General features: G+C 33.6%; 1 protein-coding gene across 1 annotated transcript in view; it reads left to right on the top strand.

Moving 5' to 3' along the window:
- Positions 1 to 10473: 10473 nt before the first annotated feature.
- The window catches only part of LOC129218770 (uncharacterized), a 184145-nt gene continuing 179855 nt past the window's right edge, over positions 10474 to 14763 (top strand). The window contains exon 1 of the mRNA XM_054853094.1: positions 10474 to 10729. Within this exon, the coding sequence (XP_054709069.1) occupies positions 10654 to 10729 (76 nt within the window). The 5' untranslated portion in view covers positions 10474 to 10653. The remainder of the gene's footprint in view (positions 10730 to 14763) is intronic.

Raw genomic sequence — 14763 nt, forward strand, 5'->3', positions numbered from 1 at the left:
ACTCCTTCGAGGACATTTGTATTGAATACTTGTTGCGCTGTGAGAGATTCCTTCGTTACCTCACCCTCACCCAGTCCATCTACGAATCTTTTCTTTATATCCGGAGTACGGGAGTTGGGGGCGTATTCTGCGTTGATGAACGGTCAACGGTTCTCACGAAATTTAATTTCTTAGGACCCAGTCATTAATGCTACCGGTAGAAATTAAATTACAGATGATAGTAAAAGTTGTTAAGGAAAAAGCCGACAAGAACTGTGCACCTGCGCAGGCTTTCCGCGCGGTCAAAAAGCAATCAGAATATTCAAAAAATGAACGGGTGGGGTGCGAGTTCCGACGAGAGCTTCGACTGTTTCCATGATTACTGTTATTACTCATTTCATTTCATTTCATTTTAGTTTTCCATGCCTAAGATGAAAGATTTTGGTTTCGAATACACGACCAACTCTTTATCTGTTCTCTCCTATACTTTCTATAAAAAGCAAAAATAAATAGTCAAACATGAGTAAAATAATTGATACATTGAAAATTAAAAAGTTTAAATTTATCAATCGTAACGTAGAATTTTGCGATTGGGAATGTGTATCTTTTGCTTCACCTACCTGCAGGGGCGTACACAGGGGGGGGGGGGGTGGAGGGACACTTGTCGTCCCGAGCTGGAGCCTGAAGGGGGCCCAATGTTTTTAAAACCAGGCGTGAGATATAGGAGTAAAAAATATGGAGGGGGGCGGAAAGTCATTTGTGACGGACCCCAAAACTTCTGTGCATCACACCCCTGCCTACCTGCCCCCTCCCCCCGTCATTCAAAGACTTACTAGAGTCAATAAATGGGCAGTAAAAATACATATCCATGATGATATGCATAGTGAATCTGAAAAAAAAAACAATGTGTTCACAACACTTGATCAATGTACACAGGTGTTGGTGACTCGGATAATTTTCATTCCGAAACTTGCATGTCATTATGCATTGATAAAAGGGTTCTTTGTAACTCCGAAACAAGTGAGTGAATTATTTTTGCAATTTTGTACTTAAATCAATTCGTTATAGGCTAATTCCATACGTGACATACTCTACTAGTGAGCTAAACCTGAATCTTAAGATGACCATTAAAATACTGACATGACAAAAAATTGTGATTTACCAGTTGTTTTACATTGATTGACTTTTGATTTATACATCCTATTCCTAGCCATTAAGTTTCATCCCCTTCATTGTATATTCTGTGTATATGGATAAAGCTCAAATGTGACTCACACAACACAAAAAGGAAGTGATAGATTGTATTAAGTACAAAAACGCCTGTTTTTTTTCTCTGCTGAGATTTTTTTTTAGGTGGTTGTGTGTAACTTGTAATGATATTACTTTAATTTTATATTGTTCCTAGATTAGTGAAATAAATAATTAGTTATTAGTTTGTAACATGACATTTTATATGTGACTCACACTACGTGACCAATGTGACTCCCTCTACAATTTCCCTTAATATTTTTACTGACAATAAAAATATGTACAAAATCTGTATAAAAAACTAATTGTTCTTATTTTTACATAAAGATTAAAGTTGAATCTGTTATGTCTATAATTCTTTTTACAAAAAATGAAGAGTAAGTTTTACTTTAACTTTGTGAATCACTTCTGTGGCAACAATTGCTTTATTTTTTTATGTGTACAAAATGACACATTATTCAGATAAAATACTGCATTTATAAACATGTAAATAAATTCTTTTTTCAATGTTTTGTTTGCAATGTGCAAATAATTATGCATTATTCTGCTCAAAAACTTATTCGTTAATGTGTCAGTTAATCAATATATACAGATGTGACTCGGATGATTTTTTCCCGAAGCTCACATAACTTCACTCATTGATAAAACTGTTCCTTGTAACTCCGAAACAAGTGTGAATTATTTTTTGCAATTATATTTCGTGCAAATTTTTTAACAATTACATTTAACTTTGTGAATTATTTTTGCAAAAAAAAATGTTTTCTTTGTATTTTGAATTAATCATATCAACCTTAAAAATATTATCTTTAAGGGGAAAAAATGTACGTGTATTTAAAAACAAGTACTAGTGGTTCTAAAAAAGAACGTCTCCACAATACATGCTTGTCACTGTGTGTCGGTCAAGAAACATGTAAAAAGAAAGAAAGAGACATACGGAGCTGTGTCACTGGGAAAGTATCGAATGAATGCAGACTTGAATGCGTCGCCCCCGGGCCGATTTTCGAAAATTTTCGAATATCGGGTAGAGAAAGGAAGTGTTCGGTTTTGGAGCTCGAAAACTCGATTAGCTTCATGCCGGTAGCGATCCACCTGTTCAATCTTCTCGGTTTTGTCTGTTCTTTGAAAAAGTAATTTTTGCTTCGTAAAAGCAAAGATTTTAGATGGAGTATGGATCAAAAGGTTCCAATTGATGGAGTTAGTCTCCCCAAAAAGATTGAATCTCCTGAATTTTTTTTTTTTTACCGGAATTGGAGTTTGTCTTTTGAGAGCGTATAAGTCAAACATAGGGGTACTTTTTCGATAATCTTGGTAGAAAGAATTTATTATTGTATTTACATAAGTTTTTCCTTAAACTATTATAGATAAGCTTTTGAGTGAGGTAACGTTTTCTCTGTTTGTAAATACATAAATTGAAATAATACATAGGGACGTTAAAAACTTTTACTACCTATTTTTTTAAAGAAGAAGGCCTATTTACAAAAAAAAGAAAGAAAAAAACGCCAAAATATTTGTACTCGAGTGTTAAAAAGTTTAAGTTGGCTGATAAAAATATACAACATAAATTTTACATGGTCATATGATCATATACCAAAACCAACCTAAGTTTTTATATCTTAGACGCCAGCAGATTAGTCTTCCGAATTTTTGGAAAATGCAGTTTAACATGCATTCTGAAAGATTTTTGTGGTGAAACAACTATTCGCTAAGTTCTTATTTAGTCACCTGGTGCCCGGTATTTGCCGTACCTCGATCATATAGTTTAGAATGGCAGCGCAACTTTTATGAAGATGAAAAAAAATAAATAAATAAATAAAAAAAAATGCAAATTTGCGTGAAGAATAAATACTAAAGATGCTATTTTCTCTCAAGCTGCTTTTTTATTAACGGCACAAGCGGCATTTTAATACTTCAAAAATTTCTTTAGTATATAGTACATACGTGCTTATAAAATATAAGCAATGTATAAATGTACACAAGTTTCACACTTCTAATGTTTATGGATTACAATACATTTTTAAAAGTTCTCAATGATAGATCATTTTTTGCACTTCTTTTTTTGTTTTGAAACATCGCCTATGACGATAAAATGAATATGTTCTCACCGGCTACTCGTCAAACATTTATCTATTTTCCAATCATTTTTTGTCCATATAGTATAGTTTTCAAAAAAAAAAAAAAAAATCCTGTTCTTTTTCTTCACGTGTTGTTGCAAAAAAAAAAAAAAAAAAAAACCTTCCTTCCGTGTTTATGTAATTCTCTGGGCATCCATTTCACTTTCAGGAACATAAAACTTTGCATATGACCACAGCCGTATAATTTTGACATTAATCAGACCTAAAAATATGTGTCTCCAAGGCGAAAAAATGAAAATGGACTGTCAACACTTTCACTTATGGAGAATAATTGGACTTTCACGCTTCCCTTGAAGTTGAAAAATACCCCGACCATATCCACAGTAGGCATCTTCTGTACCAAAAGCTCATTTGATTTCGTAGCAATCCTTTAGTCGCGGTCTGTAAGCTAAGCTCTATCCGAATCAATCTCCTTTAGCCTAGCGATTATTCTCCTAAGCACAAAGCTGGGTGGCGCACAAAGGCACTCGAACTCCTTTCATCTGAAAACCGCACATTCCCATTCGAGGAGGTCCACTTTTTTCTTTCTTTTTTTCAAGTCCTCCATCCTTTGTTGGCCTTGTTGGAAGTGGCGGTCTGAGCTCGATGGCCCGTCCCCGTGTCCTCTACGATGTCCCACGTCTTTGGGTGCTGTCGTCGCCCATCTTTGTCAACTGACCCTCTCTGGACGGCTGGAAGAGATTCGATAAGGTTACGCAGGTCCATAGTGTCCATAGGAAGCGGTTGACTCATGTGGGATTTGTGGATGTTGTTTGTCGGAAAAGCAGATTTTTCTCCGATAACCCCAAAACTAAGTTACCGTATCAGACAAATTACGATCTAGATAGCAATTTATCAGTGCTATGGAAGAATTGTAGTCAACACAACCCCGGAGATATATTCTTCCCTTTTAACATTGTCTCCTTCCCACAAAGAGAATTGAAATGAAAATAAATATTATCGTGTGTGATCGTATTACCCTGTGAGTTAAAAGCGTAACAATTTTCAATTTTTCAATATTTTTTTTCTTTATTTCTCTGTTTTAATTTCTAAAAAATAAGAATTCCGTTACAATTCACCCTAACTGTTACCAACATTTCACGTTTATTGTTATCAGGTTAATTTATGTTAAATGTCTAAGATTTAAAATAATAATAATAATAATTTATTTAAAAAAGGAAATAACTACAAAAATACTTCAGCTATTGAGTAACTCTGATATTTTAAAATTACAAATGCAGAAATGAAGTGTAATTGCACAACACAACTTGCACTACATTAAAAATAAAAGTTGAGAATTTTTGAGAACGCTCCAAAACAGGGGCGGCATTTCAGCATTTCGTTTGGGGAGTCGAGTTTCTTGAACATGAATTTCCTCAGTACGGTATAAAATACATATTGGTTAAAAAGAACTGATGATTAAATGGTTTTAATGTTAAGAATAATTAGGTTTGTAAAGAACAATTAAAGATTTGGTACCGAAGCTTTAAATTAATTTTGTTATAAGTTATCTCACAAAATATCTCTGTACTAGTTTTTATTTTTTAGTAAAGTTTTGATCTGCTATTTTTGGAGTCAGGAAGCACAAAAAATTTTGTAACTATAGTTAATACCCAATGACTTAATTTATTGCCAATACAGCTAAAGAGGAAGGTCTTGCTTTGCCTCATTGAGCTTCCAAGGCAATTCTCTCACCTCCTGAGGCACAAAAGTAAAAATTGGTTGACGTTCAGTTCTCCTACAACGTTCTAGTTGTATGCGGAGTTTTTTACATCGATGAAGAGGCTTCATTATTTTAGCCTTGAAATAGCTATATGCTGTATTTTTGTGTAAATTTACTGTATTTACGTTGGTTTTTCAATTTAATCACGAAAGTCATCTTTCAAATGACTGACCTGATTGAAACAGTCAAAAAACAATGGAAGCAACAAAGTTATGTCAAGAAGCACGTTTCCTTTAGATTCCTCTCTTTAAAATAACCAAGAAAGCTTGTTAAATGGGCTAGTATTTATTTTGTGTCATTAAAAAGTATAGTCACAATTCACAGTACAATTCCTCTTCCTTCATGCTATTACTTATAAGTGTAATATTTTCTTTTTCGCTTTCTATAACCGACCTACATAATATTGAACTTAAGACCAATAATAAATATATCTCATTAAATCCTGTCTCAATTTCTTGAGAAAATGAATTGATCAGTTTATTCAGAATATTGATTTAATATTTTGACTAAAATTTCATCTGGGATTTGTCACCTCTTCTACATTGGCATACAGTAAAAGCTGTTATTAGTTCTGTCACAAAGTTCTACACCTGGTTCAAGTATGCATTAGTGCGAAAATTGCTAAGAGTTTCAATTGTCAATCCAAGAACTAAGATTAGTGAATAAAAATTTTTATGATAGAGTGTAGCATTTATCAAAAAAACGCTCCACAGTATAAATAAAATAAACAAAAAATTCAAACAAAGGCATACATATTAAAATGACATCAAATTTTTATCAATGAAAAGGTTGCTTTCCAGTAATTCTTCCAGGGGGCTTTTATAACTCTTGAAGACCATCTTGTGTCACTCAGAGATGGTCAAGTAAAGAGCCTCAAGATGCATTTGTTGATGTTAAAGTATTTTTTGATGTGGGATGTTTTTCAAAAATAACATATCTTTACAAAAAGTTTCCATTAAAGCATATGATACACCGAGTTGCTAAAATGTGTTTCTAGTACATGGCATCAATGAACACTTACCAGCTAAACATTCAGTTATAATATGAGCATAAAAATTTATGTAAAATGACATGGAATTTACGCGTAAAAATTGCGCAGTCTCTACACTGTACGGGCAAGATGCACCATCATTACATAGATTACTCAATTTTGAAATATTTAGCCCATATGAAGAGATTACTTCTTTAGTTAAGGCAAACACTTATCCTACATCAGTTTTTTCTGTTCTGAAAATTCAGGCAAATGATTTTCTAAGTTATCTAAATTGAATTTTCCCATTTTTTACTATTCTTAGTGAAAAATTTGGGGGTGCAACCGCCCCCTCTCGCACCCCCTATTTGCCGCCCCTGCTCCAAAAGCGTCCGAAAGCGAATATCTATATTGCAAATGGCTTAAATACATTTTTCAAGCACATGAATGATTAATTAGTTAGTTAAAAATGAAATTATCCTTAACACTAGGGGAAAATTTTAATTTTAATTTTTGCTCCTTTCTTTTTTCGTTTCTTTTCTTTTTATGTCTTTTGCAAAAAAATTATAAATAATTTCTCAGATGTTTACTCCCTAAAATACTGTAGCACATTTTTTTTTTCATTTGAAGGAAACCTTTCTTTCATTTATAATGCGATTAAAAAAATAATAAAATAAAAATTGTAATACAGAGTTAGGAAATGCTTAATTTGAGGACGCAACATTTAAAGGTTTCTAAAATATAGTACTCGAAACTTCATCATGGTATAAAAAAGTCACGGAAGCTGTTTCAATTAAGCTAGTAATCAAATTTTCGTTCATTAAAAGCAAAGCTAAATAAGTTTTAAAGCTCAAGAGCTTAAAATTGCGCTTAATTGTTTTGGTTAATTTATCCATTAAAGCGAGTCGTTTTTTATTTTTCTTATTTAATTTAAATATTAAATGTCCTTAGTTGAACCCCAAGAGTCTTTATATGACATTGAATAATTAACTAACCAGGGTTGCGGAGTCGAGCGGAAAACGACCGACCCCGATTCTGACTCAGAATCCGACTCTTTTATCCAAAAATCAGTCCGAATTCGACTCCGCAAGCATTGGCAGAGTTGCAGTTTTTGAGGGAATATGACCGAATCCGACTCGGACTCTTGGAACTTAAAAAACTTTCGATCCTCAACTCCGACTCGTTTACTACGACTCCGCAACCCTGTAACAACTCGGTGGTTTTGGAGCAGAGAAAAAAGGAACTGGTGTCTCACTACTGTCCAGTCCACTTTAAAACTATTACTTCTTTACTTCGATCTTCGTCGGGGTTAACACTTTGCTCCTGAAACCGAACAAATTTCACATTTATCTGAAAAGCTTTTTTGTAAGTTTACCCTTGCCTAAATCATCCAAGTTATTAGATTGATGTTAAAATTCGCTTGGAATTTGTAAATAATTTAATCCAGTACTTTCAATAACGCCATGGCAAGTGATTTGTCTTTATAGCAGACTGAGCAAAATTTCGCAAAGATCGGAACTGAGCAAATTTCGCATTTATTTATAGTTAAAAATTGGACAGACATTTGTTTTTATAGCTGTCTGAACAAATTTTGCAAATGTCGAAACTGAGCAGATTTCGCATTTATCAGTCGTTTAAAGCTTATTTCGTCAGTTCAGTTTTGCCTAAATTATCTAGGATCGGCAAAATAATTAGCTTTGATTTTGTGATTAATATAATCCAATGCTTTCAATAACGTCATAGAAAGTGATTTGTATTTATTGCCCCCCTTGTTTCCGTTTCTGCTTTGTTCCCGAAACTGAGTAAATTTTCCATTTATCAATAGTTAAAAGTTTTTTGTAAGCTTACTTTTGCTAAACTTATCTCAGTTATTTTGATCGGTGTAGCAATTGATCGGCTTTGCTTTTGCTATTAATATAATCCTATACTTTCAATAGCGTCATGGAGAGTGATTTGCCTCTGAAAAAAATGTCTTATATCCGTTTCGGCTCTGTTCTATAGCATCAACTTCCACTGCAACGCAGACACAGGTGAACAAATTTATGTAACTTCCTCGTAGCCAAGGTGTTTTCGCATCTGATATGGGTGTCCAGAAACTATCAGACTGTATGATTGCGTCCTCACTTACAGCACGATGATGCCGAACATAAAACAGGAAAAAATCGCGCTGTCTCACGATCAAAGACCCGGTTCCGCTGAACTTAGTACTAAGTGATTTGTTTCATCTTTCTCTCTCGTTTCAAGCTCAGTTTTAGTTTTAAAAAACTGAGTTTTAGATGAAAATAACTTAATTTCTCAAACTGTGAGTCACCAAAAAGCCACACGGGAAGTTAAAATATTGTAATGAAAATTGCGTTCACTCAAGGGCGGATTTAGGGGACAGTCAAAGGGCCAGCTGTCTCTACCCCTCCTGTGAGAAGAATTTCACTATGATTATTATTAAATTTCAATTTTTTAGAGCCGAAAAGGTTATATGGGCCCAATGTTAACTTTGTTTTGCTTGGTTCTTATAAGGTATTTCTTTTCAAAGCGTCATAATTCAAAATAAAAGATTGACCGTGGGTTTGTTTACAGGGCTTTTACTGTTTTGAGTTTATTGTTCATTTTTAAAAGAACATTCTTCTCTAATAAGCTTGACGTTTTTTCAGAGCACGCTTCCACCTCAAACCACATATTTCATGTGTGTGTTGTGTGTGCTTTTTCTATCTCTTTTATAGCTGCAATTTCATATAGGCATAGCTTACGGTAACGTGACTAGCGTGTCTGTCTAAAGAAACATGATTTTGATGAAAATTTGAGGGAATAGAATAGGATACATAGAAAAATGTAAGGGGTAGGGGGGATGCTCCATAGCAAATGAGGGGGTGCGCCAGCACCCTTGGGTGGGGATAAGCACCCCTGCTTAACTAATATTCTTTATATAGGAGGTATAACGCTGGCCATTGAAACTTGACCCCACTTACAAAAATTTCTGGATCCGCCCCTGCACACTTGTGCTACGGTTTTGGAAATTGTTCTGTTTTAAGGATGAAAAATTGGAAAAAAGTTTCCCTGGTCTTAAGTGGCGAGTAAGAGCATATTAATTAGTCGCCTCTTTATGTTTCTAGTCTGCCCCTTTTCGGGGGAAAAATATATAAATAAATAAATAAATAAAAATAAATAAAGAAAGAAAAAAAATAATAAAAATAACTGAACAACAATTTGTATTTTAAACTGCTAATAAAAGATGAAAATTTCAGTTTGAATAAAATGCCGCTGAAATATTCAATGTAAAACAATAAATAAATAAATAGATAAACAAATAAAATAAATAAAAATAATAATATTGTAATGGCAAACAAATTAAATTGGAACGAGACCAATTATGTTGTTTTTAAAAGTGATTTTAGACTCTGATCACACGACAGTTTAACTAACGAAAATTCTCCCCTTCAATTTTAAAGGTAGCTTTCTTCAGCGGATTTCTGATTCAATTCTGATTCTCCAGTTATAGGGAGAAAGTTATGACACATTTATGAAAAGTCTACCTTATTCGCTACAAATGAGATAAAGGAAACCTGTGAGTGACGACGCACCTTACTAGTCAATTGTCCCGAAAATATTAATATATTGGATTACAAGATTCATCTTAAACGTTTAGGTTACCAATCAGAGACCATGGTCCAGTATCAGGTCGTCTGTTGCCCACTTGTGGATCGCTGCCCATGGGTGGGCAATCGCTTAGAACATCGCAATGGAAGTACTCTGGATTTAGTTTGTTCATTTTACAAGCTATACAAAACAAGTGAATACATTGGTAGTTTTGTTTCTCCTTTCGACTCCTTGTCAAATTCAATAATTTTCGATGGTTTAATCGATTTATTAGCAATGTCTTATTGAAAGGGCGGCAAATAGAGGAGCCGCCCCGGGCGGCAGAAACAGTAGCTACGCCACTGATTTCACGTCGAGTTTTTTTCTCTGATGTTTGTTTTTGTACACTTTTTTGTGTAGAGCAGTTAAAAGCTATAATCCTGAAATTAAGAAACAAATAGAAAGTTCTGAAAGTCGAATTTTAATGACGCAAATAGATCGACCTCAGCAATTCGTTCAGAAGAGAAACGCTCTACTACTCAAAATTATTTAGTTTTCCATAAAGTGCAAAAATACTTTCCTTCAAAAATTTAATATTAAAAAAGAATTCTTTGCTCAAATGAAAATGTAAATAAGATTCCACGTAATTTTCCCAGTATCGGATATTACAAAATTCTTGGGAAAAAGGCGAAATCGAAATCCCCAACTTCGGTACGCTTTTCAAACAGCCTGCGAAACGCCGCTTGTCAATAACTTAATTTCTTCATCCCGCATTGTCAGTTTCTACCCTGTTGTGCTACATTGCCGCTAGGTGGCGTTCAACCGCGAACACCCCTTCCCGCAATTCATCCCAGGCCACAGTTACAGACGAGCATTGCTAAGTAGTGGAAGTAGAAAAGTTGTGTTCCAGCTGTGTACTATGCGTGAAAAGTTTTGTGCCGTGTTGCGATCTGTGGTGCCGCCGCCGCGCGTTTTGTGCTTGTAGCGGTATTTTGCGAACTTGACATTTTGGTTTCGGACCAAACGTTGAATGATTTTAACTGCTGTTTTCTATGTGCTGTAAATTAGATCTTGCTTCAGAAAACTGTGGGACAGCGAGCGAATATTGCTCACTGCGGCCGTTTTACGGTAAGTTATGATTGTTAGTTAATTTTTTAGAAAATGTCAGTTGATCGTTCTTTTTAAAGAGTAGTGAAAACAGAAGCAACTAGTTTCGGGAAAACATTTATTTTAAACTAGTTCATTTAAATTGCTATTTGACTAAAAATTGTTTGTGTTATTTATTTATTTGCTATGTATATAGCGAAAGACCGAATATTTCTGGTGAATCAGCGGAAAGTGTTGACATTCTCTAATTTCGATCTTTAGCTGTAACAGATGCTGTATATATTGTTAAATGTAATCCTGCGAGAGTTTTTTTTCTGAATAAAACGGATTTTTACACTTCGATTTTCTTAAAACATTGCTAGTGATCTTACATGTAAATTTAGACTTAATTTTTAGTATTTTGTCTAGAATTTTCATTTAAGCTCTTACGCTTTTGGCTAAAATTACTCCACATGCAAGAAAGAAAAAATATATGTTCATCGAAATTTTATATTTTGTTCCATGGAAATCTAAAAGATCGTTTTCGAACTATGTTTTGACCCAATAATCCTTTTTAACTAAATGCTAAAAAGTTAAATCTATAGACATACGTGCTTACGTGTTTCAATCTTTTGTATTAATAATTTAATTTTGATTCACTGCTCTTTAAAAATTAATAAAAGCAATGGTAATTCATCTGTCCATTTTTAATCATGAAATATTTTGATTTTTGACAGAGGAGTTATATGTTTTTAAATCTTAAACTTAGTTGTTTATCCAATTGGATCCAGCAAAGCGCATTTGTCAAAATTGCTAAACAAATAGACATTTTTAATTTAATCAAAGTAATTACGTTAATTCTATTTTTCTGAATAAATATTTTATTTCGATTTCGCGCTTTTTTAAAGAAGTTACTGACGTTAGTGCGTCAGTATTGGTTGTTCTTTGTACTTCTGCGAGTTACCTAAATTTCTATTTGTTTTTCTTTAATTGAGGACTAATAACTTATTTTTATTTAAAATCCATGACATTTTTAGTTGTTCAATATTAATGTCACGTCTAATGTACTACCGTAAAAGATCGAATTGGAGTAGCAATAATGTTAAATTGGAAAATATTAGAAGCACATTTCTTCTCGCTGTATGTTCAAATTTAATTACAAGATAAAAAAAAAAATCTTTTATTATGTATGACGATGAGAAAAACAACTTGTTTTATGCATAAACTGAGCATGTAGTTTTTAGGCAGCTTGTCCCGTTGCTTCTATGCTACGAATACAAATAATACGAACTTTCGCACTGTCAGTTTTGTGTTCAGATTTAAATCACTCATTTGATATTATTGTCCGAAAAAGTACAATTTCGTGAGATATTGATCTTTCGGAATATTACCACATTCTGAGGAATCGGTCTAATTTAGTTAACGATCGTTAACCGATTCCGTATTTTTCTTTAGTTTCGCTTTCATTTTTTGTAATGTTCTCTAGTTTTTGTGAACTGTTATTACTTTTTAGTGATCTGCGTAAATGTTTTGTTCGTTTATCAACTAATTTCAATTGTTTTTTTTCTTCATTCGGTTCTGTTTCTGTCTTTTTCTGAATCTTACGATTGATTCGCTAAATAAATTTTAAGATTTACTGCTTTTTTGTAGTCAGCGGTTTCATTTACAATGAAGAAATTTATTGCTTTTAGATTTTTTTTTTTGGAACTGATGTGATATACCCCACCCTTGGCGACTTTTTCCTGTTGGCGCCAAGAAAGCGTCGCCAAGAAAACGATGTATGACGACATATGTCATACATCGTTCTTAGCGATGCTTTTTTTAGCGCCAACAGGAAAAAATCAGATAAAAAAACATGATCAAAGCACTTCAGAACACAATATATATAAAAAACAACATAAAAAGCACAACAAAAAACATCACGAATATATGCTTCAAAAATGTACAGGGCCGGGGTTTTTTGTAAACATATTAAAATACAATGAAATAAATTATTGTATTAATTACAAGTCGAAATTAATGCATTAATTTTTTTTTTCATCATTTCTCCGGGATACGAGCCCTTGGTCTCATAGTACTTTCGTAATGAGACCTCGGCTCGCCGGCCCTGCCTCGGTCTCATTACGAAAGTATTATGAGACCTCTGGCTCGCCAGGACCTCGCTCCGCTCGGTCCGTTATCCCTCCGACTGTTAATATACATTACAGTTGGAGTATGGTCACAGTTATGTATATTTTCATGGAGACACCCAAGGGTGGCTCCTTCCGTTCAGTGTACAATAATGACACAGTTTTAAGTGTGAAATATGCACCATTATTGTGCAGATTTATTAATAAAATTCAGCATTTTTAAGAGTACAACCGAAAGAACTTTCAATTGTTAACATAAAATTCAGTACCTAAAGGAGGCACGTTAATAGAATGTCTAAATAATTCGTGGCATCGATAAGAATTAACTTTTAGAACAAAATAACTGTACTATTTCTGTAAAATTAATTTACATACAGTAAAAATAAAGTTAAAAACTACAAGAACCCCTCAAGGATTTGTAAAAACAAAGAATTTCGGAAGTAAGAGGTTTTTTTTGAATTCTAAAATAAAGAACTTACCTTTTTATGTGGTATGAATATTCACACTCAGTCTAAAACAATACATCATATGACAATGGCACGTTACAGATACACACCACGTTGGAGTTAGCTTTTAATTAACCTTCAAGTTTGAAGAAACTGGCATTTTCTAATGTTTTTACTTCAAAACACAACTACTGAATCTAAACTAACACAAAATAAGCATTCCTGTAAGGTATATTGCACAAAACAACACGTATCTCTCCTGCGTAAAACCAAGTAAAGAACCCAAGTAAACAAGTTCGAACAAGTTTGCCTTCGCGTTGCCAACCACAGGTTAGTTTCACCAGGGATGCCATGCTTAAAACTTTATCGCCTCATTGGCGAGAAAAATATTTCAATTTTGTGCAAAAAATCGGCTGTCGCCAAATGGGGGGGGGGGGGGGGGCATATCACATCTGTACCTTTTTTTTTTTGAGGAATTTTTTTTCTAAACTTTTTTCTTCTTGATCGGAACTATAATAAATTTCTGCTCTAGGTCACAATTTTTTTTGGTTGGTTGTGTTAATCTCTTATTTTTACTACATCAGCTGTCTATCGCTCCACCTCGTTGCTTTTGTCGAATGTCTTCACATCCAAAAGCTGACCTGTTTTCTGCGTTGAAAAAAGGGTTCTTAGAATCCTCGAAACACGTATATGCAATCAGTAGCTAATTTGTGCATTTGAAAAGTTGTTTTCCTACAGTTACTCACTGACAGGGTCTTTTCTCTTACGAATGAGTTACGGACTGACGAAATTACAATTATTTGTACGCAACTTCTCCAATTAGAGTCAAATGCTCCTCTTGTGCTTTGAACAATATAATAAATTCATGTTTTCGTCTGTATTTTGTCTTTTCTTAACGTAAACATGAATTTATGCCTCCCCCCCTGAAATTTTCGGCGTGACATGCTTTAAACTATATGATTATCCATGTAAATCGCAAAGTTCACCAACTCTTATTTTCAAGTGATTATTCTTGTTCTACTCATTAATGAGAATAATTTTTAAAAAAGCAAGTGCTTTTTTGTTTAGTACACATTGTACTACTGCCAACACTTTATGGTCAATTTGTTAAAACAGAAAATATATCAAAACCTTTGAAATTTATTGAATTGTATCATTAGTCTGTTTTAAGAAAATATATCTAAAAGCTTAACCCATAACGCTGTAATTTATAATGCAAAAAAATGTTTTTCTAATTGATTCAGTTATGAAATTATGCCATATTTAATGGTATACTTTTAACCGATTTTAAGCATTTTGTTATGTTGAAAATAAAAATTAGGATCTAAATTGTTTTGAAAACTTGTTATCCTTCTGCTGTATAGCATGTTGTCAGAGCTCTCCTCTTACCATTTCGTCAGAAAAACTCAGGTTAAAAAAACGCGTGTTGTTTGTGCGCAACTTTCTTGACAGTTGAAAGATACGGTCAACTTCCGAAAACAGAGCATTTAATTCTTAAAAC

This window comes from Uloborus diversus, chromosome 3 (genome assembly GCF_026930045.1).
Source record: "Uloborus diversus isolate 005 chromosome 3, Udiv.v.3.1, whole genome shotgun sequence".
Taxonomy (NCBI): Eukaryota; Metazoa; Arthropoda; class Arachnida; order Araneae; family Uloboridae; genus Uloborus; species Uloborus diversus.